The 23,071-nt window shown below is 38.8% G+C and overlaps 1 protein-coding gene across 1 annotated transcript in view; it reads left to right on the top strand.

Annotated features, from left to right (window-relative positions):
- The window catches only part of diaph2 (diaphanous-related formin 2), a 382,189-nt gene that overhangs the window by 134,000 nt on the left and 225,118 nt on the right, over positions 1 to 23,071 (top strand). Inside the window, exons 16-19 of the mRNA XM_042418197.1 lie at positions 303 to 367; positions 1,936 to 2,040; positions 9,111 to 9,479; positions 12,837 to 12,951. Coding sequence (XP_042274131.1) covers positions 303 to 367; positions 1,936 to 2,040; positions 9,111 to 9,479; positions 12,837 to 12,951 — 654 coding nt within the window. The remainder of the gene's footprint in view (positions 1 to 302; positions 368 to 1,935; positions 2,041 to 9,110; positions 9,480 to 12,836; positions 12,952 to 23,071) is intronic.

Here is a 23,071-nt window from a genome sequence, read left to right as displayed (position 1 = left end):
TTGTGTATTCTGAGAATATATTTGATACGTTAAATAATATGTAATACATAGGGGGTCAAAGCCATCCATGATCTACAGTTTTTAAGGCCATCTAAAGCTATTTTTCCCACGCATCTCCAATAGACTTTAAGATGCATTATCAGATTATATTATCTCTAATAAACTTACTTATATTATACTACTTACTACTAAGAAACAAGACTCAGGTCTAATTGTTAATTTCACATGAGGAGCTAATGATGCACATTGCACTCAGAGAAGTCTTTGAAGTATCTCATGACTGTGGCTGTCTTGTCTTGCAGATCAGTGCGTAGATAAAGCCAAAGTTGACGAGAGTGAGCAGAAGGCTGCAGAGTACTCCAAAAAGGTGAGACATTAATCACTCCAACAGTCCCCTTGGTTGGCCGGCTCCCATCAGGAAAGTTTTTTCTTCCTCAGAGCTCCCAGACAAGCTATTGATTTTCCATGCCCTGATCAATACCTGGCTGTGACGCTACATGATCCGTATCAGCATTACAAGAATCAATGCCGATGTTCTGATGTATATTTGTGCACAGTGCCGGGTCAGAGTGAAGTTATGTGCAGGTGGTTTGCATATATATACATATATATATGTATATATATATATATACATATATATATGTATATAGAATAACAGCAAATTTCAAACCTAACTTCAGCATATTATGTATAATAATGAAATGCATTTTAAAGGGGACCTATTATGCCTATCCTTATTTTCGGTCATATACATAATTTTACAATGTTGGATGTTCCTATCAAACATAGTCTTAAGTCCGAGGCGACATCGGCTCATGATGGATTTCTTTATATGGTCATCTGCTCCACGTATAGCGCACGAGTTCACTGCTCTGCTCCGCTAACATTATGACATTTTTCCATTGTTTTGGGGGTAGTCATGCTGAGCCATGACTTGAGTCGAGCTGGCACGCTGTGAGTGTTTTTCCATTACACAGCACGACAAAGTAAACTAAGTTGTTTACCTGTTGAAGGTGTGCTGGTTGTCTGCAGCTCTTCATCAAACATCATCATCACTGTGGCTGTTTCTGCTTGTACTGTTCCTCCCTGAATTATTTCTAACTGAACCGCTGAACAAAGAGCTCCAAATATTTTCATTTGTTGTTGTGTCGACTGGTTTTTAGCTCCACTAACGAAGCTCTGCTAGTTCGGTGCGGAAAACATTTAATTTCCTGTAAATTCTTCACAATAAAAGTCTCCCCTTATTTAGTCATTTAAAAGCTTTTAACATGAAGCAGGGGGGTAACTTAACACGAGTTTGATACGGCTGCCCCTCGGCAGGCTTCCCAGAAAGCTGGCCAATCAGAACAGAGTGGGCTCATCAGGAGGGGGGCCTTAAAGTGACAGGAGCTAAGACTGCCTGTTAAGAGACAGAGGCTGAACTGAGGGGCTGCATGAAAGGCCAATATAAGATAAATAAGGAGCTTTTTGAACTGTGAACCATGCAGAGCTACTCTAGTGGAGTCCCAGAATAAAAATATAGATCTGGAAATGATCATAATAGATCCCCTTTAAGGAGCATCACTACCACTGCCTGGCGACACCAAGGGGGTCCTGGGTATGTTTTGTTCTTAAGAGTCCTGTCCCACCAGCTCACCATGCACCCTGCTGGGACGGTGAAATTATTGAAGTGACATGGCTTGGTTTCTGCAAAGGTTAGATCCATCAACATACATGAAAGCCATGCCTGAAACAAAGACAAAGGACAACAGGGCTCTAGGGCCATGAGGGCTATGAATAGAAATCGGCCAGAGAGTGTAAGAAAGTGTGTTTTGGTGTCTGTTGATGTGCCCTGTGGTCATTCTCTGGAGACACCCTGCCGCTCACCAGCCTGTGTGTGTGTTTACAAATGTTTGTTATGTGCACATACCCATACCTGTTTCTCTTTTCTTGCAGTTTGATGAGGAGTTCAGTGCACGGCAGGAGGCCCAGGCTGAGTCTCAAAAGAAGGAAGAGAGAATCAAAGAGTTAGAGGGGAAGATCCAGGCCCTGGAGTCCCAGGTAAATCCATAAAGAGAAATGTCTGAGAAATCCAACTACTCTGCCAAACAGTGTTACAAACCCCCAGTGTTTTTTTAGAGGGATTGTATGTTTCCCAAAAGCATGAAAAAGAAGATACTGAGAAGATTTAATGTCCAGAAGCACTTTTAATCACTTTGAATTAAATTTTTTCAGTAAAAAAACTGGCAATCTCAACCTGAATAAACATGTTTGCCTTGAGATCACAGCACTGAGAAGTAATAGCACAGGAAGAAAAATGGTTGATTTGGTCAGAAGGATACTTTTCCACCTCACTTACAGATGTGCTGCTGCTGTAAGCGGGAGTTATCATCCATGCAAGAACATCTGATTTGATAAAGGGTCAATCTCCTTAAGTTGTAGCTCTTTATATGGGTGAATTGCTCCATTGAAGCTTTTCCTATGTAATTCTATCATCACAGAGATGGATTGCATTTCTTTTCCTGGCCTCAACATCATTTCTTCCCAGGCAAAACCCTCCATTTTGAGCACAGAAAATGACTGCTATTTCCCCCTTAACCCAATTTCAAACACTTTAGTACTGCCTTGGGACAAAAGGGCAGTTTGCCTCCCTGCTTAGGGAATTTAATATAAACCAGCATTGAAAGATGGTATGGCTACATCTATCAGATATTGCTTTTTTCTTTTAAACATTCATCTCTGGTTGCTCATGTTGCTCATGTAGCACTCCCTGACTGATAAAATGCACCTGCATATGTGGTTCAAGCATTGCTGGGATTTTTTTTCAGTCACAACATTACTTCAGTCCTCAAGCAGTCCACACCAAATGTTGTTAGATTGTGCTACAAGCTTTGGCCCATGTCTTAGCCAAAGTCACTCAATGTTTTTGTCCTTAGAACTTTGTGTGTAGGTCTCAGTCCTTCACTTCATGTGCCTGAGTGCAGTGTCACCACTTGTTACCTGCATTTGTACCCAAACTGGTTCATCACTCACTCTATTCTTGATTACCACCCGCCCATTTTAAGAGAGACCATCAGAATGTGAGGCTCCTCTCCACCTGCTCTGCCTGCTCCCCTTTTTCTCCCTTACTGTCTCCTTCTTCCACCTTCTGTCAGAAATGAATGCATCAGACTGAGTTACCTTTACTTGCCCTCTTTCCCTTGTTGGAGCTTTTTATGTTGTGCTTCCAAGTGTTTTCTTCCCTTATAACACACCCTCCCCTGGCAGGCCTCTGTCTTTTGAAGACTGACTGACTGTGGTGCATTAACAGGTAGTGTAGAGAAGAGAAGCCCTGGAGAGTCAAACACTCTCTTCCTCTATTTGTCTGAATGTTCCTTCAAAGAGTGGTTACTTGTGGACAGCTGCACATCAACAGCCATTAACCTCAGCAGGGAAACATGTAATTTGTGTGGCACAGACTTGCATAGTGTCACCATAAAGGACTTCAGAGTATACCCTATGCCTCTTGACAGGGCCAAAATGGAACATACCTGCAACATGTACAGTGTATGCATAGGGTCACACTTACTGGTGAGCATCTACTTTAAAGTGGTATCTGAGATGGATTTTTGTCTTTCTTCCATATGCTGGAAGCTTACAAATAAAACACTTCATTATAAAACACTTAATTATAAGGGTTTCTACAGAATTATCTTTACCCTGAATGTGAATTCATTTAATCTGCCCATGTTTAAGAAGTGTCGTGTAGTTATTTTTCACTGTAATTTAATTTTAATTACAGTTGATTTTGGGGCTGTCAGGGCTAAAGTTTTTTTTGGTTTGTTTCCAGAAATCATCTTAAATATGCAAATTCTGTAATAACTATTTTGAGTTATCTCCTGTTTTTGAGTTTTGGCAAGTTGTTTGCATAGACTGCTCAACTGCTACCTCAAGCATTGAACAAAACAACAGTGTCATCCTCTCTGATGGTTGTGAGTCTGCTACTTTAAGTGTCTACTACAGGAAGACTAGGCTTAAAGAGTGTGTTTTGCAACCTAATCCACGTTTGACACAGCGCTGTAGAAAGCCATTAACTGTGGGAGCGCAGAATCTTTAAATCGGTGTGAGGACACGCATTTAGTTTGTCCATCAAAGCTGCTGTGCTATCACATGGTGTTTTGCTGAATATGAATGAAGTGGGAGCTAACCTTAACCTTTCATCTCACAGACAGAATTGCTGTCAGATATTAAAACACATGCATGCCTGAGTCGCTTCTTCTCACCTTGTTTGTGAACCAGCACATTTAATGAGAGTCTTTCTCAGGGAACTTTGGCATTGTAACAAGCAGCCTGTTTGATGTGTCTGTTTGATTATCCACCAATTGAGTTGAGTGGAGGTTCTGCCTGTAAACATCAACAAAGGACACAGAAATCACAACAAGTGGAAATCATCCACCCTTCCCCAAACCTTTGCTTCTAACCATTCAAGGCAAAAAAGGAAGCTATTCATTGAATTGGCTCTGGATGTGATGAATAATGTAGCACTGCAGTGGTACATTGGAGCACTCTGCGCCATCACATTAATAGGTTTTAACAACCTGGCGGTCTTGTAGCTGACCCAGCTTGGCCCCAAGAGGAGCTGGAGGTGTAGTAGACCACTTTTTCTCTTTTATGCTGCCAGGCTGCCTTCCGCCCTTCGTGATTACAGAATTTGACTCAACTGATAATGACAGCAGAACTCACAATGTAGTCCCTATTATAATGTGATGGAGCCAATTCAGTTGTTAAGCCAAAAACCCACTATTAAATTCAAAACCCAAAACCCCAAATGTCATACTTTACATGTATCCTTACATCTGCATTTCTCAGAAAGCAGAGCAAACTATACCTGCTGAAAATCTCTCTGGTTTGTTCTTTGAGACTAAGATATCTCGAAGCCTCTAACTTTTAATCCCTAAGGATAAAATATAAAATAAAACTTCTCTTTGCTTTAATATTGCACTTTACGACCATTTTCTAAAATTCTTGCAAAATGAAAGTTCTTTTTTAAGTCACTCCACCAAAGTTTCCATCTCCTTTTCCATTGTACACATTAAATATTTAGCTCTCCACAGTCCATAGTAGGAATGACTCCATAGAAATATTACATTTCAGTTGCTGTGGAATATGTTCCCATCTCTTTTCTTTTGGCAAGGTCGTACAGAGTGAAATATCAAAGCAAAATGGGTACATTTCTAAAACAAAGACTGCACAGTGAAATCAATGCCCATCACACATCTAAGAGTGTTAAGTTGAAATGTATTTTGCTATGCCAAAAAAAAAAAAAAAAACCCTGGGAAATGGAAGAAGGGTTTTGAAGGTGCACCAACTGTCAGTGATGCTGTGCCTTGTCCTTTCATGCTGCAGTCAGTGCTCTTCTCTGATGTTCTTTTGAAGATAGATTACATCTTGTTTTAGGTGTAAAAGTACAGTACACTCTGCCTTTTGCACATCAAGTAGCTCATTCAGTCAAAATGGGAATAAAACACTGTACTTCCATTGTTGTTTACTGTCTAAGGGAAATCCTCTTTTCCTTGCCTGCCTCTTTTGTATATGGTGTGAGTACTATACCTGTTGTAGTGTACTAGTGTTCCTCTTCTCTGTCTATCTAACCCTCCCCCATTTGTGCCTTTCTGTTGCCCTCTGTGTCTGTTGTGACTTGTGGATTCCCATGGTGTGTGTCTGTATGTATGGTGTGTATGTGTGTGTTGCACAGTTAACTATTGAAAAAGACAACCTCAAAGAGGCTCAGAGACTCATCAGGGAATCTGAAGCCAAGGTGGGTGTCCTCGTTGCATGTGTGGTCCTTGACATAATCTCACATTTAATCACCTGCAAATCCAAGTTATATATTAAAGGAATTTGCTTGCGGTACTTCAAATCTTTCATGATAAAACTCAAACTGATTATGGAACTGATCCTTAGTCCTCTCTGCATGTGTGTCCCTCTTAATATTGTGCATTGCATTTAAATGTTTTAGCCATGAATTACCCATTATGTATGTGAATATGTTTAATGAACTTACATGCAGTGCATTTAATCTTCATTTGCACAGAAAATTTTTCAAACTCTTATAGTGCATTTTGTGTAGTAACTTACACTGATTCAATATTATACTTGATTGAATGTTTTGCCTCTTTAAATTACTAATTCTCAAAAACATGCTTCAAAAAATGTATATATATATATATATGAGATATTTATTTCATTAGCCCAAAAATATAGAACATTTGGAAGCTATGGTGAACTCAATATTGGTGTTTAACCACACATATCCTGCTTGTTTAATGCAATTTTCATAAGTAAACACCTTGTGATTGAATTCCTCTATCAGAGATGAGATTGGGGCATAAGATTTAATCACATAGCATTCTGAGTTAATTACCTGCCATGCTGACCTCCCCATTGAGTCCAGAATACTATGAATCCAAATTGGATGGGTTAGATTTCATATTAGCCCGGTCTTATACTGCACACAGTGCTCCAGACGGGCTCTGTAACAGTAAGAACCGCCGAAAAGCAGACCTTCATAAGCCAGTGAGAAACACCACTATTAAAACATGCTATATAATATATGTATTAGGAACCAACACTTAACAATAAAAAAATAATTGGAAAGGACATCTTTGTTGGGTCTTAAAACTCATATTTAAGTATGTGGCAAAATGTACAATTTCTGTTCTTTCTATTCGTTTGCACAGTCTATGTGTATTTTGTCTCGCATGATTATGACCACTTTCATATGAAACTCATACAGTATTTCATCCATACTATGCATGTGTGTCTGCAAGTTTAGACCCAGACACTTATATGTTTGGCACTGTATATTACATATGTGTTGCATACAAAAGATGCATGGTCTACTGAATTACAATGCAAAGGCCATACTGAATCATAGGGCATTTCATAGGGCAAAATTTCAAGTCTTTCCAACTTTCTAAATTTTGTTATAATGTGAAAAGGATTATGTTAAAATGAGAAAAGCTTCACATTATAATAAGAAACAGCAATTGTTTTTGTCATGGTGGCAGTAATATGTTGCCGTACAATCAATTTACAAGTGGTCATAATCATTTGGGACAAAATACATAGTCAATATACATTTTAAAACTTATAGGTTGTTTTTTTTTTTGGTTGTTTATTTTCATAGCATTGCTCCCAAGGGTTCTGTGGAACACTGGGCTTATTATTATTGGGTAGATCAGAGAGTTAGAGGGAGAGAAGTAGAAAGAGAGATAGAGACTCTGAGGGACTCTCAGTATGGAAACAACTGCGCTCTAATTTAGCAGCTAATTTGCTTCCATTCTCTCACATTAATCTTAAAAGAGAAAACGGGCCACAGAGGGCTTGAGATTGACAGACATGTAATCATTGGATGTGGATTTTCACTGAAGATCTCTGGGCGATCTGTGTAAGAAGCTCCTGGCAGAACACCTTTTTAATTTCAGCCCTAATAAACAATCTGCCAATGCTATTATGTAATGAAACAGTACGTAATGTCTTTAAATGTGAAGCCAGTCACACTTTATGGACACAATCAAGTGACTTGGGAAAATGCACAGAGTGGGGAATTGGTTTTGGAAATGAGAAGTGCAAGTGGAAATGCTTATTGGTAAGAGCAGGCATCTAATCAGCTCCAAATATCAAATTCTGTCTAAGCTTGGGTGTCCTTTAATTGTCATATTTGCATAACTTTATTTCTCTAAAACATTTTTCTATTGGCATTATCACTGACTATCACCGACTACCTGTGTAATGCAGACATGTCAAAGGACTACAAGACTTCTTCTTATCAGTCTTGGGTCTAATTACATCCCTGTCTACTGTTTAATAGCCTGCCATTGTGAGGACTCATGACGACCACTTGATGGGAAAACAACATTTTTATCTGTTGTAAATTTAAACTGTAGTCATTCAAAGTTTTTTTCTCCAACATTTTTTTTTGTTGTATTTACAAACATATTGGAAGGATTTAATGAACACAACAGGTTTTGAACCGTTGATTTCACAATCACCAGGAGTTTCCAGTTTTAGACAAATGCATTTATTTTTGCCTGTGACGTTCCGTTGATACACATGAGATACATTTCCCTTCTCATGAAGACTAAAATCTTTACATAATATATGGGAATAGACTTAACCCAATAATATGAACAAGATTTACATATCTACAATCTATCACAACAAGGTTTGACTACTCATGTATTTGCATTTTTGTAAATACCAGTAAATATAGCAAAACATGGATCAATGTATAACAGCCGCTAATTTAAAGTTCAACTGTTAACAGTTCGAGACATACCTGACGTCCTGGTTAGGTGTAAAACTGTCACTAATCACAATTTCCACTTAGTGCATTATGGCTGCGGCTGGGTGTCATTAGAAATTTAGACAACTGCATTTTGGCTCTGATAGAAACAATACTTGTTTTGATAAATTAGTTTGCTTCACTTGCTGATTTGAGCATGTCTCTATAAAAACCTTTTTGTTTTCATTTGACAAGCTAAACTGATCAAATCTGATAATGCTTTCCTAATTCTACTGCTATAAAAGGAATTTGCTCACATAAAACACAGTATGAAATGACCAGATTTTATTTTAATCAGACAATATCTGTTGAAATGAAAAATGAAAACAAAAAAGTCTGGTAAAGATTTTGATGCCAAATTTTGTTCTACGGACCTGTATATAGTTAGAAAGAAAACTGCTGCATCTTACTTGTTTTCATAAAGTCAACTTTGCAAATATATCCTCAAAAAATGGTTGATAAACTTAAGATCATGATTTCTTTGCTTGGTAAAGTCATCAGAGCAGCAAAGGACATGATCTACTCATGTGGTCTTAACTCAGAAGCCAAACTTGTACAGAACACTGAGTTTGTTGACTGTTGTTGACATACAATACTCTCTGCCTACAATCAAAGCTCATAGCAAGTCACTCAGATACTAAAGTGTTGCAGGCAGTAGAACATTGTTTTCACAGCACAAAAATACCTCTTCAATGGCCCTACGGCTTCTGCCTATCTCGGATATCAGAACGAGGTTTGTATTAAACCAAAGGAAGCCCCTCTTGCTATATGAGCCATCACTAACATTTCTATCCTGTAATTGCAGGTTAAAGCCGGTCCAACTGCGCCCGGAGCACCACCTCCACCTCCTCTACCAGGGGGTGCAGCAGCTCCACCTCCTCCTCCACCCCCTCCTCCTCCACCTCCACCGGGTGGCTGTCCTCCACCTCCTCCACCTCCTCCTCTCCCTGGCCATGCCGGCATTCCACCACCACCACCTCCTCCTCCAGGTGGAGGACCTCCACCTCCCCCCCCACCCCCTGGGTGTGGACCCCCACCACCTCCGCCTTTCTTTGGGGGCCCAGGTGGGCCTCCGCCACCTCCAGCATTGCCTGTTGTTAAACTGCCTTATGGACTGCAGCCCAAGAAGACCTACAAGCCTGAAACTGTGATGAAGAGGGTCAACTGGACCAAGGTATAGTAACTCTAGCTTTGATTCACTGTAACTGTAATATTGATGATTTGAGACTGTAAAGGGAAATATTATTCCACTGTTATATCACATGAAATATTGTTCAGTCTCTTTACAATCATAAATGCAAACAGAACTGGCTTTATAGGCTTCTTGAAGCAACCCAACACAATAAGAAGATGCAAAGTTGAAGATCCAAACCAAAAGGAGGCCTATTCAGATTCACTTAATCTAGTTAAACAACCGTTAAGCCATAGGCCACACTATTCTACACTCAGCACCCAATTCAAAGGATTCAACAGTAAACAATTTTCACTGCTCAAATGTCCTTGGATTTGCACATTCTTAGCATAATTGAATGAAGACTGGGTTGTGTAACGTTCCATCACATTTGAATACAATTTCAATAGGACATTCTCTTGCGTGTGGGCTCTATTTTACCATAGATAATTTATCCATTGCCTCAGGAGTTCTTAGCATTAATTTAATGTTTTTTTGCCGATGCTTGTGTGACCTTGCGTTTTAGTCTTCAATTACTGACAGCAACCAAAACATCAGACAAGTTCTTTTGACATTATGTCAATGGTGCACATTATATTTAATGGTTTTAGTGGAATCAAGCCAAGTATTATAAAGGAATTTCGAATGTATTTTATCAGTGTGTTGAGTGCCATTGCAGTTATATAAATGTTTTTGAGTCTTTTTTTCTCTTAAGAATGTTTGAACATATAATATATTAGAGTAGAATATTTTACTTTACATGATGCATTAGACTCACCAGTGACAATAAGGTTGCAATCCTTGATTTAAGAAAAAAACCTTTAGCCACAATATTCTCATTCATCATCCTGAAAACTGGGTTGGTCTCTTTGAAACTGCTCTTAATTGGCCCCCATCATACATCACCGAAAGAAAAAATCTTCGTTAGGTGTGGGGATCATGAAGCAGGAACTTCTGATAGATCTTATCATCTGTATTTTGTGGCAAAGTTGTTCAGACCCCCTTTTTCCTTATTATACATGCTTCCATCATGGTGTCATGAGACTGTATCAACTGACAAATCATCAATCAAATGACTGTTATATTTTTTAAAATTATAATGTGATAACACAAAATGATGATTTGCCACCCTAACTCTCCAATTATTCAGATGATTTCAACTTTGTTTTTTTGTGGTTAAAAGTAAATTTGCTGTGGGATTTGAAAACTCGGTTGCCTTGTTACCTTGGTTGTCTTGTACCACAACCAACAACTCCGCAGTGGAGCTTTTGAGAGAGATGAGATGGAGTATGACTCAGAGGACACTGAACTCTAGTTTCATACACGAGATGTATACACCCCTGTAGGTGTAAGAGACTGAACTTTGTTTTTCATTTAACCTGCCCTATGCCTTTGGTTTGCATTCAGTTAGTCAGAAGAATACAAGTTGATGTGTTCTTCAGGCAGCAAAGATGGACATAATCTACCTCAAACATAAAAATGGGCACTTTGGAAATGAAAATATATTTTTATGTCAATGGATTTATTTTAATGGCATTGCTGACTGATTTTATTTGGAGCTAATGTTGAGGTGAAAGATTATTTAATAAGGGCTTGGAACTCAAGTACAGTATTTTCTTTTTTATATAACTTTGAGCCTACGGTTCTCATGTTCAGAAAATAAATTTTAAAAATTTGCACTAAAATATGGTTGTTTCTGTGATATGCAGAATGTTTTTTTACTAAAGGAAGTGATTGGATTTTCAATGACTCTTCATTAGTAGTAGTTTTAAAAAAAAAGAATTATTTTCCCTTGCTTGCTATTTTTCCCAATTTGCATTTTTACTTCAAAAAGCCGTGACAGAGCACATAAAACATCACAAATTGTATCACAATTCTTGAGAAAAATACATAATTATAATACATAATACATAATTTGACATGAATTGAAATAATAATGCATGGTCTTATTTAAAAATTCCATGTCAACAAGTTGTGTGTTGACAGAACAGAAGAACACTTTGCACATCTGTTTCATGAGACACGTGCGTAGGAGAGGGAAGGATGGATCAAAAAGTTGCAAATAAACTCTCGCACACCGCCTAACTTGCAGCTATCCATTTATTTGCAACGTTTCGGTGCAAGACTTTGCCTGATGAAGGTCTAGCACTGAAACGTTGCAAATGAATGTATCATTGCAAGATAGACAGTGTGCGAGAGTTTGTTTGCAACTTTTTGAACAAGTTTTGTTTTCCATTTACAGTGGAAGTATCTAATTAGAGCCAGTTCAGATATGATGTTGTTGTTGGAATAGTAGTATTAGTAATGGTGAAATATTTAGTGTATGAGCTATTACACTATTGGATTTTTTGTTGTTTCACCACTTTCTTTGAATTAGGCCATGACAGGCATGGCATGGACTGCTTTCTAGGACTTTGAGTGGATTGTATTTCGAGAGCAAATGAGAGCACAGAGGCACTTTGTTACACACAACACCAACACCAGCTGTGTTGAAACTTTCATAAGCCTCCCATTAAAGCACCCATTGTTGCCATTACAGCACTCTGCACCATTGTCGCACTCATCATTGTTTCTATATGGCCTTGAACATCAGCTGGATCTATCTGTCTGTATTGCATAAGTGTAGCACTTACACCTCTTTCTGTATCTAATTACTGTGGTTTTGAGGAGGTTAACAGCAGCGATGCAATAGGCCAACTGCTGGTCCAGACCCCTCGATAAAAAGCCACAACAGTGTCACACTGAGAGCTCTTACCATAGTACTTAATGTGGTGTCACACACATGATTAGCTAGTAATAAGTGCTTCATGTTAGATGGTTTTGTTTATATCTGAATCTGACCATACACTCTCTCTCTTTTCTGTTGAGCAGTACAGAGGGAATAGAAGAGGAAGGGGAGAAAGTACCCCTGTGGCCCGCTATATTCATAGTGTGTGCAGGTGTTTGGTTGCTTCTTAGAGACTTTGCTATTTCATGCAAGACAAGGTAGGAGGAGTGTATAAACGGGGTTGCTGATGTTTTGTGCTGCGGACTGAAACGCACATATTTCATTCATCTCAGGAGATGTCAACGAGCGCTTTGAGGTGTCTGGTTCAGTCAGGGTCTATCCGTACATCACCATTTAGCGTGGTCATATTCATGTTATTTGTCTGAAAGAACATATTAACCCCTTTTGCTTTTCTGGTCTTTTCTATTTGTCGTGTTTGCCACTCAGATGCTAAGGTTGCACGCACAAGGGCATATGTGTCCATGAAAAACACACACAAACTCCATCTCCAGTGAGAAGAACTTTTTGAGTGGCAGGTTGGTGGAATGGCGGTCTCTGATTGTGGTGATAATGGAATCCTTGTGTCATTGCAGATAGTGCCTCAGGAAATGGCAGAGAATTGCATCTGGATCAAAGTCAAAGAAGAGAAGTTTGAGAATCCTGACCTATTTGCTCAGCTCTCCCTCTGCTTCTCTTCACAGAGCAAAGGTAAGGAGGCGTCGTCTCTCTTCACCCCTTCCTTAATTAATCTACACACACATGCTTCATTTAGCTCTCTCCTGCAATAGATGCCAAGCCACTTTCATCTTGTGACACTTTAGGAAACCATTTTTCTCACTGAAATATTAATTATCTTTAAACCAAGCACTTTTTTTCCGCTGCATTTGAACACCGCCTCTGTATGCTCTCAGTTCAAATCTCCGTGCCAATTAGGGATACCGATGCTCTTGTTGCGGGGTGTTTATGTGTTTGTTTCTTTGAGAGGGCCAGAAATGCAATGTGGCTGCACATTGCATTTGTTCTTGGTACCCATTCAGTAGTTTCAGAACAGTGTTTTTGTGCGTGCACGTGGATGTGCACAAACTTGAACTTGTATGTATACGTTTGAAACGAGAGCAGTTATGCTTGGTTTGCTTCTTGCCTTTTCCAGTCCAGTAGACCAATCCTCCATCTGGGAAGTCGGGAAGCTTTTGTGAAGGAAGCTCTGGGAGTTTTCTTGTCCCGGCCAGTTTGTTTCTCAGATACACAACCAGGCTACCTAACTTGCTGATGAATAACACAAGCAGCACAGAGCAAGTTTGTGTTTGTATGGAAGAGGGTGTGTGAAGGCACTTGATGTATTCCTCCCATGACAATTTGAGTGTTTTCCACTTCTTTGACAGTGTGTGTATGTGTGTGTAGAACACCCCACTAATTCTAGCAGCAGTGGGAGGGGAGAAGTCAGAGCTCTGTCAAGCGCAGAACAGTCAAATCTGAGCTCTGTCAGGGTATGTGGACATAACTATACAGAATCTTCCAACTTTTCCCGTATACCCACCATCTGTTTGGACACCAGTCAGCCCGCCAGCAACTTCTTGCTCCATCTCTCTCACAGCCTCCAGGTCTACAAACTAGGCTGATCTCTGTTTTGGTCTATGAAATAAATAGCTATTTTGCTTCGTCAGCCGCAAGGTGATTTCCTGGCATAATGCAGATGGAGTGAGAATGTGGGTAAGAAACAACAGTTGTTGCAAAGCTTAATAAAGTGGCAGGGATAGACCTGGCAGTCATTCCACCCTCTTCTCATTTTTCACCAGAGTGTTCCTTCCAGTCACTATTTTTTTTTTAACATGTGCTCTATGACATCTTTGAAGTAACTGACAGTTAAACCCTTTTTTACACCTTTGCAATAGCTATTCGATTTTTTAATTTTCACTGATTTCTTTTATTCAATTAATAAATTGTTATTGAGGGAGATAAATTTAACATTCAGTGTTAATAAATCAACAGTATAAGTGCTACATTATTACCTACAATTTCAGATAGAAATTGAAATGCAACTTAACATCCGGAGCTCCGCAGACACATGACTTTAATTCAGTTTTAAATGTCCTCTTAAATTCTTTATTAAATTCACTTTCTCACCCACTGGGGTTTAAAAAAAAAAAAAGTTCTATAGATAGTCCACGTACCCGCTGGCAGGGTAGGAATTCATGATCCAGCATTTCCCCTGGGAGTTACCTTTGCTGGATCCCTATCAATTACCCCTGCAGCGAGTTCACTGAATCAGCTCTTTCCCCTCTATTGTTGAAACAGAACATGATTTGCTCATGAATGAAAAATGCTGTTTAATGTTTGATATCTACACACCAACCCCCCCCCCCCGTCCGTGAAGTTGAAAGTCAATGAGAATGGCTTTGATGTAGACGATATTGCAAAAAAAAAAAAAAAAAAAAAGGTGCTAGATGGGATCTTCCTAAAATGAGATAGTAGTTCATTTGTTTTTCCTCTTTCCTCTATTTCATGATTCATGGAATATAGTCTTTCATATGCATGCAGTCTGAGGATATGTAAGAGTTAGTGTGTTTGAACATTAAACATTTTGTCAGTAAGATCCCTGCCTTATTTCCGCCTTCAGTCTGACCTATTTGAAGGGTGAGTCTCGCTTCACCTGAAGTGAAGTTGGTTAACTGGTATTGGTGCAGTTTAAAGCAGTGTTGGGAGTTTAGATGGAGAGACCCAGGCTCACAAGATTAATTCCTGAGGTCTGGTACTCTCATTGTAACCTTGGACAATAAATCCTTTGTGCTGATTTGACAAAGAAGTCACTGGTGAAAACCGACTTCATTTGTCTGGGATATTGCCACTGTTTTTTTAAACACAAACACACACATACACACTTGATGGTTTTTCTTTTCACTTCTTTCTGGTACCTCCATCTTTCCAGCATCTTAGACGTGGATATTTATAAGTAAAGCACACTTTGGGGGACTAGTGTATCGTGAAAGATGAGGCAAGCAGGTGTAAATGCCTTCCCTGCGGAGCTGCCCTCAGAAAATGGTGCAAAAAGGCGTCTGTTAACTCCACATTCCTTGGGATTCTTGCTTGTTACTTGCATTGTTGAAGAACAACACTTTGGCGGTAAAAAAAAAAGAATCACTTTAACAGCCACCAATTTTCAGATGCGTATTGTGCTCAGAGGTCTCAAAAACAATTGAGAATGCAAGGCTGTCATCTCCCCTGCTGCTTTTATGAGTCTCACTGTTTAATGAGTTTTACCAAGAAAAGGAAATGATAATCAAGAGGGATTTCAAGCTCAGCTTCAATCTTCTAGAAGTTTTTTTTTTTTCCTTTGTCATTTAATATGAACTTATTCTTAGTAGAGATAATCAATTAATAGTTTAAGTAATTTTTTATAGCAAAAATGCCAAAACATTCATAGTTTCCAGCTTCTTAATTGTGAATATTTGCCGCTTTTCTTTGTCATATGTGATAGCAAACTGAATATCTTCAAGTTTTTTCACTATTTTCTGACATTTTATTGACAAAAAGATTAATCAAGAAAATCCTAATCAAATTAATCGATAGTGAAAATAATCATTAGTTGCAGCCCTTGTTCTTTGGTGTGATTGTTACTTCAACACATACTGTATGTCAGTTCCCAGGTACTATGATAGACATGTCTCTGATTAAGTTCATGATGTACTTGTAACAAAATATCATAATAATAATAATTAAGATGTTGAGTGAAATATGAATTAAAAATATATAACTATTTAGAATATAATAGAAATAGAAATATATTATAGGTGCATTTTATAGATAAATGTTTAAGCAAATGACTATATTATATTAAAAGTGACAGTGAAGCTATTTGTTTAAAAAGTAACTCAGTTATAACATGGTATCGCTTCTATAAAATGATCATTAATCTTGTTTGTCAGTTTAACATTTTTCATATAACCTACCGCATTCTGTGCTAGTGAGCTGAGAAATATAGCACTCTTTTGTGTGAGTTGAAATCGTGTAACGCTTTATGCTACACCTCAGTCTCTGATGTCAAAGCAGGTATTTCACCTTTGGCACCATCGAGTGCTTTGTGATAGGAAAATTGTTACTACCCACACAGAGAGCTGAGCAATCTGTTATCACAGACACACATCTCTACTGGTTCTTGTTCATCCCCCCAGTTTTTCACATCTTTTGAACTTGTGTATGAGATATTAAATGGGCCCTTTAGAACAACCTGGCCACGTCATGGAGTTATTTTATTTCCCATTAAAACAGTTTTTTCCCCCTTTTGCTGTCTTTCTCTTGGTCTTTTCCCCTTCTTTAGCCTTTGCTTGACTGTATCGGCTTTTCCCTCTTTCCTCTTTCTTTAGCCTCTTCTCCATTGACTTGGCTCTCTTTTTTTTTTCTTTTACCCTCATCTCCCCTCACTTTGCTTTATCAATCAGTGGGTTGTGCCTTTGTACGGCTCTTGGGATCAAATCAGATTCACTTCGGGATTGGATGTGTGCAGCCATGGCCTGCTGCATTTGAAAGGCAATTCATTCAGCTGGAACTTTGCAGTTCAATTTGAAACAAGATTGATGTTGGCAAACTTCACACCCCCTTTCTTCCAAAATGTTTCCTCCATTGCCCACATCAATTGCTGATGGACAAAGGGCATATGCCACTTTGTAATGGTGATGTCTGTGCTCCTCAGCAGAAACAGCACAATGAAAGAAGGATGGTAACTCAACAACAACTGAAATCTCTAGATTTTACTGTATATGTCAATATACAACTTTAAAGATTGCCTCCAGACATGTATTAAGACATATAAAAATACTCTGCTTGGGACAATATGTCTGTGTCTGATATGGTTTTTCCAAAAAACAATATGATTACCACATTAATATCCTTTTTCTTTATTTCAACAACAACAAATTGTAGATTTCAGAAGTTTAGGTGCTGGACACAAGATGTCTTCTGCACTGAAAAGTCCATCCTCAGTGTTTGTGCACTGGAGGTTTCAAGTTTCCACATCACGCTTTTAAGTTGCACACTGGACCATGATTGGTTCTAGTTGTGATCTCAGAAATCCTGCTCATTGGCTCACCCCTTAAAAATCCAATTTTCATTGAGCACGGGGAAAATTTACACTTTGAGCAGATGAATGTGAAAACAGCCTTCCTGTGTCAAACTCTGCACACACATCATTCTGCACAGAGAAGCTGACACATCCAACTGAAGTAACAAGAATAAAAATATATATATTTTGAGTGGAGGGTGAATTATTACAACAACAATATTCTGTATCAGTTAATGTTCTCCTGATTATTGATTAAATACGTACATTTAAAGAGGACAGTAATGTTGTGGAGACTCAGGAACACTTTATGGTTTGAAAGTCACCCATACTTTTGCAGATAGAGGCCTAATGAAGATGTATGTCCGTCCTGAAGGAGAAACCAGACGCTGTAGTCAATCCCTCTGAGTAGGGTCATTGAGACTTCCTTTCCCAGCATGCCTCTGTGTTAATGATGCCTAGGCAGCTAATGAACATGCAACATCCGGAGGGGACACAAAGAAGTTTTGCCAAACCAATAGCTTTTGATATAAATCTAAAAATCTGTCTAGGGAAAGTGTGTGGGAGTTTGCGAGATTTCCAGTTGTGTTTTTGATATATAATTCATGAAGCAAAGTTTTGAAAAAGTCTCTCTAAATTATTTTCAATATTTTTGCCAACGTCTAAGAATAAGTAACTACATGTATTTTTTAAATTCATTTTGTATTTTATTGTACTTTATTTTATTTTTTTGTTACCTCATTATGTTTTCAAACTTGTGTTGTCACCATAAATAAGAAAAAGAACTAGTTAAACTACATCAGAAAGCAAAAATGCTTATATTTGTTCCAAACAGCCACACTCAAAGGCACGGTATAAAAAGCGCTTTCTTAAAGAGAAGAAGGAGAGGCGATAATCATTTAAAAGTGGGGATAATGGTGTACATTTTCAGAGCTTCTCCTGGAAAGTATTAATAGCGTCGCACTCGTTTGTGCACAGGAAAACTGACAGAAATATTTTTGTAAAGAATGAAAAAATAGAGCTGAAGAGAGAAGTTCAAACCCTGCTTAATTTTTCACCTCCACACATCTGGCTAATCACTTCCCCCCCCACACAGTATAGACATCTGAAAGGTGTTAGGGGACATGTTTTCCAAAGCTGTATGACCATCTGACAAGCACTCCTTTTAAAGCAAAGCATACTGACCCTTTAAAAGGTCAGCTTTGGAAACCATAAAACCTGACTACAAGTGAAGGCTACAGTCATCCTCCCATTCATCACATGTGATTCGATCAAATCCCTCAGGAGTTTTTCCTCACACTGACACCCATTTTCCTTTACCTCTGTCCCTACATCTCTACCCCCTACACACACACACGGTCTCCCTACTGAGCCAGTGTGGTGTGCACACCAGAAGATTCTCAATCCTGGCTACAAACCCCAGCAGCGGGGTGGTAATGACCCTGCCACAACGGCAGTAATGATGGAATCAGTGGGGGGTTTAGCTGGCTCTCTGACTCTCCCTAATAAGTCCCTTAATAACTCTGTTAACATCAGGGCTGACCCGGCCACCAGATCAAACACACTCACGCATGGTCTGGCACCTCACATGACACTCGGCGACCTCTCAGTCAGAAAAGAAAACTGTTGCTGACCAGTACACTGAGATCTGTCTGTCTGGGGACCTATAGTGCATGTTAAAATAAGTCTTTGGACACAAGTTTTAGCTCACAGAATACACCACTGTAGCAACAATAAGTGCCACTCAAAGTATTTTAATCCTGTTAAGCTGTGTTCATTCACTAACAATATGTTTTGTTAATAGAAACCTTTGATAAGCTTGTTGCTCTTGTTGCTATCCCAAGACTACCATAGGAGCTCTGCCTTCTCAGATACTCACAATGTAATGAAGGCTTTTGTCTAATGAGTTTAAGCTCAACTCAAGACACTGCAGCCCACTGTGGATTAGTCTGCCTTGTATTAATAGCGTGTATACAGCGATAAGCTTTTGATATGTTATATGTCAGAGTGTCAGGGAAGTCAGGCGTGAAGGTTCGCCATGTGTCCCTGGAGAGCACAGCTGTTTATGAATGATTCTGTTTATTGAGGAGAGGGAGCATCCACCAAAGCAGCTTTCCTTTTGCAATATTATCTTTTCTTCTCCTGACACCGTTCTCTCTCTTTCTTTTCCTTATCTCATCTTTCTCTGGTTGCCTCCGGAAACATCTCTTTGGACATGACGGTGTCCATCTGGAGTCAGGGAGAGGCTCATAAAAAAAAAAAAAACACACACACACACACTCTCGCTTACTCTACCTCATTGTTTAACAGCTGCAGTCTCACACAAACAAGATCATAATTGGCATTTTACCACATTCTCATTTTGTAAACTGTCATCAATGTCTGTGAGTGGATAGATGCTTCCTGTCGGAGAATTGTTTGGATGACCCAAGACCATTACTCAAACCATTACTCAAATTGCGTTCTGGATTAAATGTCCGTTATTACTTCAAGAAAACCAAAGAGGATATTATCCCATTTTGGAAAAGAAAGGCCTCAAATGGTACAATTTTCCTTATTTTAGAAGAGAGCCCATTAATTGCTGGCACAGGCAGGAGACATTTGTCTCAATAAAACACAAAACACCCTGATGTTCATTTCTCTGTGTTTGGGGCAGCCAGCCCACTGTGAATATCTCAGGGTCAGCCCTTTTCCTTGCTCATTTCGGCATGTTTTTAATATATCACATATGAATGGAAATTAGGCCCTTAAATATTAATGACAAGTAATTGGTTTATTGTAGGAGACTATATTATATGCATGTGCATCTGTGTCTGAGAGAGAGAGAGAGAGAAAGAGAGAGAGAGAGAGAGAGAGCGAGCGAGCGGGAGAGAGATTTCCTCTTATTCCTACTTCATATTGCCTAGCTGTGATGTCCCACTGATTTTAATCTTCTCTTCTCAGATGAGAGCCATTCTGGCTATCACCGTGCACTTTAACTTTAGCCCTCTGAATATTAGCTTTCTTTGATACCTGCCGCTTACAGCCTCCCAAGTCTACACCCTGCCAACTTTTATGTTCCTTCAGGTACACTGTAATGTTCATCAAAATCTCTCTCTTCAAAAATAAATATCCCTTGTGCATCTAAATATTTAATTTTTTTTCCTCTGCGCTCACGCCTTCGGATAATCTTAGCTAATGCATGTTTTGGATATGTCAGTCTTTCTGTATTATCTTTTTAATCTTTAATCCATTTGCCCTCAAACACACATATATATATATATATATTTTTTAACTTAACAAATTTCAATATTGTCCTTATTTAAACCCTCTTTTGTTTGTAAAAGTTGCACCCACATTTTCTACATCTCCATGGTAAAGTCTGTTTAGTCTAGAACTGTTCTGTCAAAAATACTTAGATGACCCATATACCTAGGTCCAAGTGTGCGGACACTGAATAACAATAAGTCTGGATCAAAGATGCTAAGACAAAAAAAAAGTCCGTGAAGTGACTGTACTCAAACAAAAGCACACTGAGTACCTAAGAGAAGTTTCTGAACTTCATCTTGAATTTATAGCTAAACAACAACATAATTTGTTTTGATAGTTAAATGTTAAAGGCCAATTTATTTTGGAGTCTTGCATATCGTGTTTGTGCTTTCACATCAAGGTTTGACCATGTTCCCTCCCCATTACCATTACGTGGCATTTACCATTGTGACAGCATTTGTTATATCATAACAAAAGTCAGAAAATATTAACCTGTATCAGTGTAATATTAGTCTAAAATATTCTAAAGTGATATTTAGTTTTAAAACAATATGTTCAGTGTATGCGTGTCTTGTGAGGTGTGTGTATTTGTGTGTCTGCCTGTTTGTCATCCAATATATCCAGCGTCTGCGTGCCTGCCTAATTGAGTGATAGGATGCCTATTAACAATGGGACTTGCCTTTAAAAAGAGGACAATGTCAGCACTGTCACTGGAGCTTTTCACATGGAAAAGCCCCAGTGGAGCTTCATTAACTCAACCCCATGATCCCAGACAGCAGAATATGGAGTGCATATCTAATCCAGCTCAGAAGTATGAGTACAAGAGCAGTGGGGTTTTATAGGGAATACTTGATGTGTGATGGTTCACTGTTCACTGTGTGGATGTACTGCTGCAGTGGATCGGCCATTTTTGAGTGATGCGTGGAAGGAATGGGAAAGGTTTCTGAAAGTTTTGAGTCTGTTGATATATCATTAGACTGTTTCAAGTTAAAGCTATTGACAGTATAAGGTTAAAATGCACAAGTTGTTCCACTATTACTGCAAGAAAAGGAAAATATCTTCACCATTTCTCAGATTTTTCATCCTTTACAACAACCCATTCAGAGTGATTTAGTGACACTTGACAATCTATTAGCAACTTGCACAGCTTTGTTTTCACTCTTCTTGCCAGGTATTAATTTCAGGGGCTGATAGCTTTTGTTCTACTTTAGCAATGGTTGGTATGTTTTTTTTTTCTCTGATAGGCCTGTTTGTTTTTCAAGCTGTTACAACTCAACCACCCGCTGTATTTCATAATCTCCTCTTAAATGAGATCGAACACAAACTCTTCCAGCCACGCAGTTAACAGAATTCATCAGTTGTAATTGCAAATGTTTTACTAGTACCGCAATTTTACACATGTTGTCTAACTCCGACATCTCCAAAAGGGCTTTGGATCTGACTGCATGTTGACTTGTGATTTCCATACAGAACAAAAGGTGCACACAAGCACTGTTCCTCCACTGGCTAACACCATTCCTGACAGTGCACAGTAACCCCCCTGAGTTTGTTACATGGCATTAAGTTTAATTTGTCTTTGAGCCTCTTTGGTGGAATTGGTTTGTGACTACAAGTGGGCCAGGGGGTGACACTCCCATAGCCAATCTGGTTGGAAAGGTACAGAGAGGAGACGGTGGAGCACTGGGGAAAAAGAGGAACCATGATGTCACATGCAGGATGAGTAAACAATCAGAGTCCTGCGTGTTCAAGATGGTGCCTCCTTGAATATAAACAATCATGACTTCTCACACCACTGTGAGGTAAATTACTTCACAGACAGAAAAGGTTGAGATGAGGGAAGGGGGGGAGTAAGGTAGACAGACCAGGCTGATTACAGATTGTTCACATTCATCTGAAAAAGGAAAAAGCAAAACAAAAACAAAATGACAAAAAAAAAGGGAAATTGTTAAATTTGGCACAACTAGAATTTAAAGCCTTGCATCTTTGGTAACTGACTGCTTTTGGTAGTTTTTGATGTTTGTGTCAAATACGACTATTATATTGAGAATTTGTTGCTGTTTTTTGCATAAGTGAAAAATGAAACATGTTAAGGCAAATGTTATAAAACACAAAAATATATAATAATGTATATATTTCAATGTAGTTATCTTCTTGTGTTAATTGCAGCTCTGACCCTGAGTTCTATGTACCATTTGGCACTTGAGGCATCTTTGTTTTTCTATAATATCAAGTTATTTCTAACTGCAAACAAGCAAAGCGAGGCAGTCCTTTCCTGTTTGCATTGAAGCACCATAATTGTGTCATACATAGTCATCTTATGTTATTTAGAGCAGCAGATTATAGGGAGGGAATAGTGGATGAATTGATGACCGGCAATAGCCACAATTATTTTGAGCAAAGATAAGTGCTGTACTTATAGAGACTAAAAGTACATTAACGGAAAAGGCTGTGAGTACAGGAAAGATACAGTCTAAGAACATATGAAAAAAAATGAATGTTGAGTTTAGATGTGGTGTCACAAACTTC

Source organism: Thunnus maccoyii, chromosome 8 (genome assembly GCF_910596095.1).
Source record: "Thunnus maccoyii chromosome 8, fThuMac1.1, whole genome shotgun sequence".
In the NCBI taxonomy this organism is placed as follows: Eukaryota; Metazoa; Chordata; class Actinopteri; order Scombriformes; family Scombridae; genus Thunnus; species Thunnus maccoyii.
The sequence above is the reverse complement of the archived record's forward strand: the minus strand, read 5'-3'. Positions and strand labels throughout refer to the sequence as shown.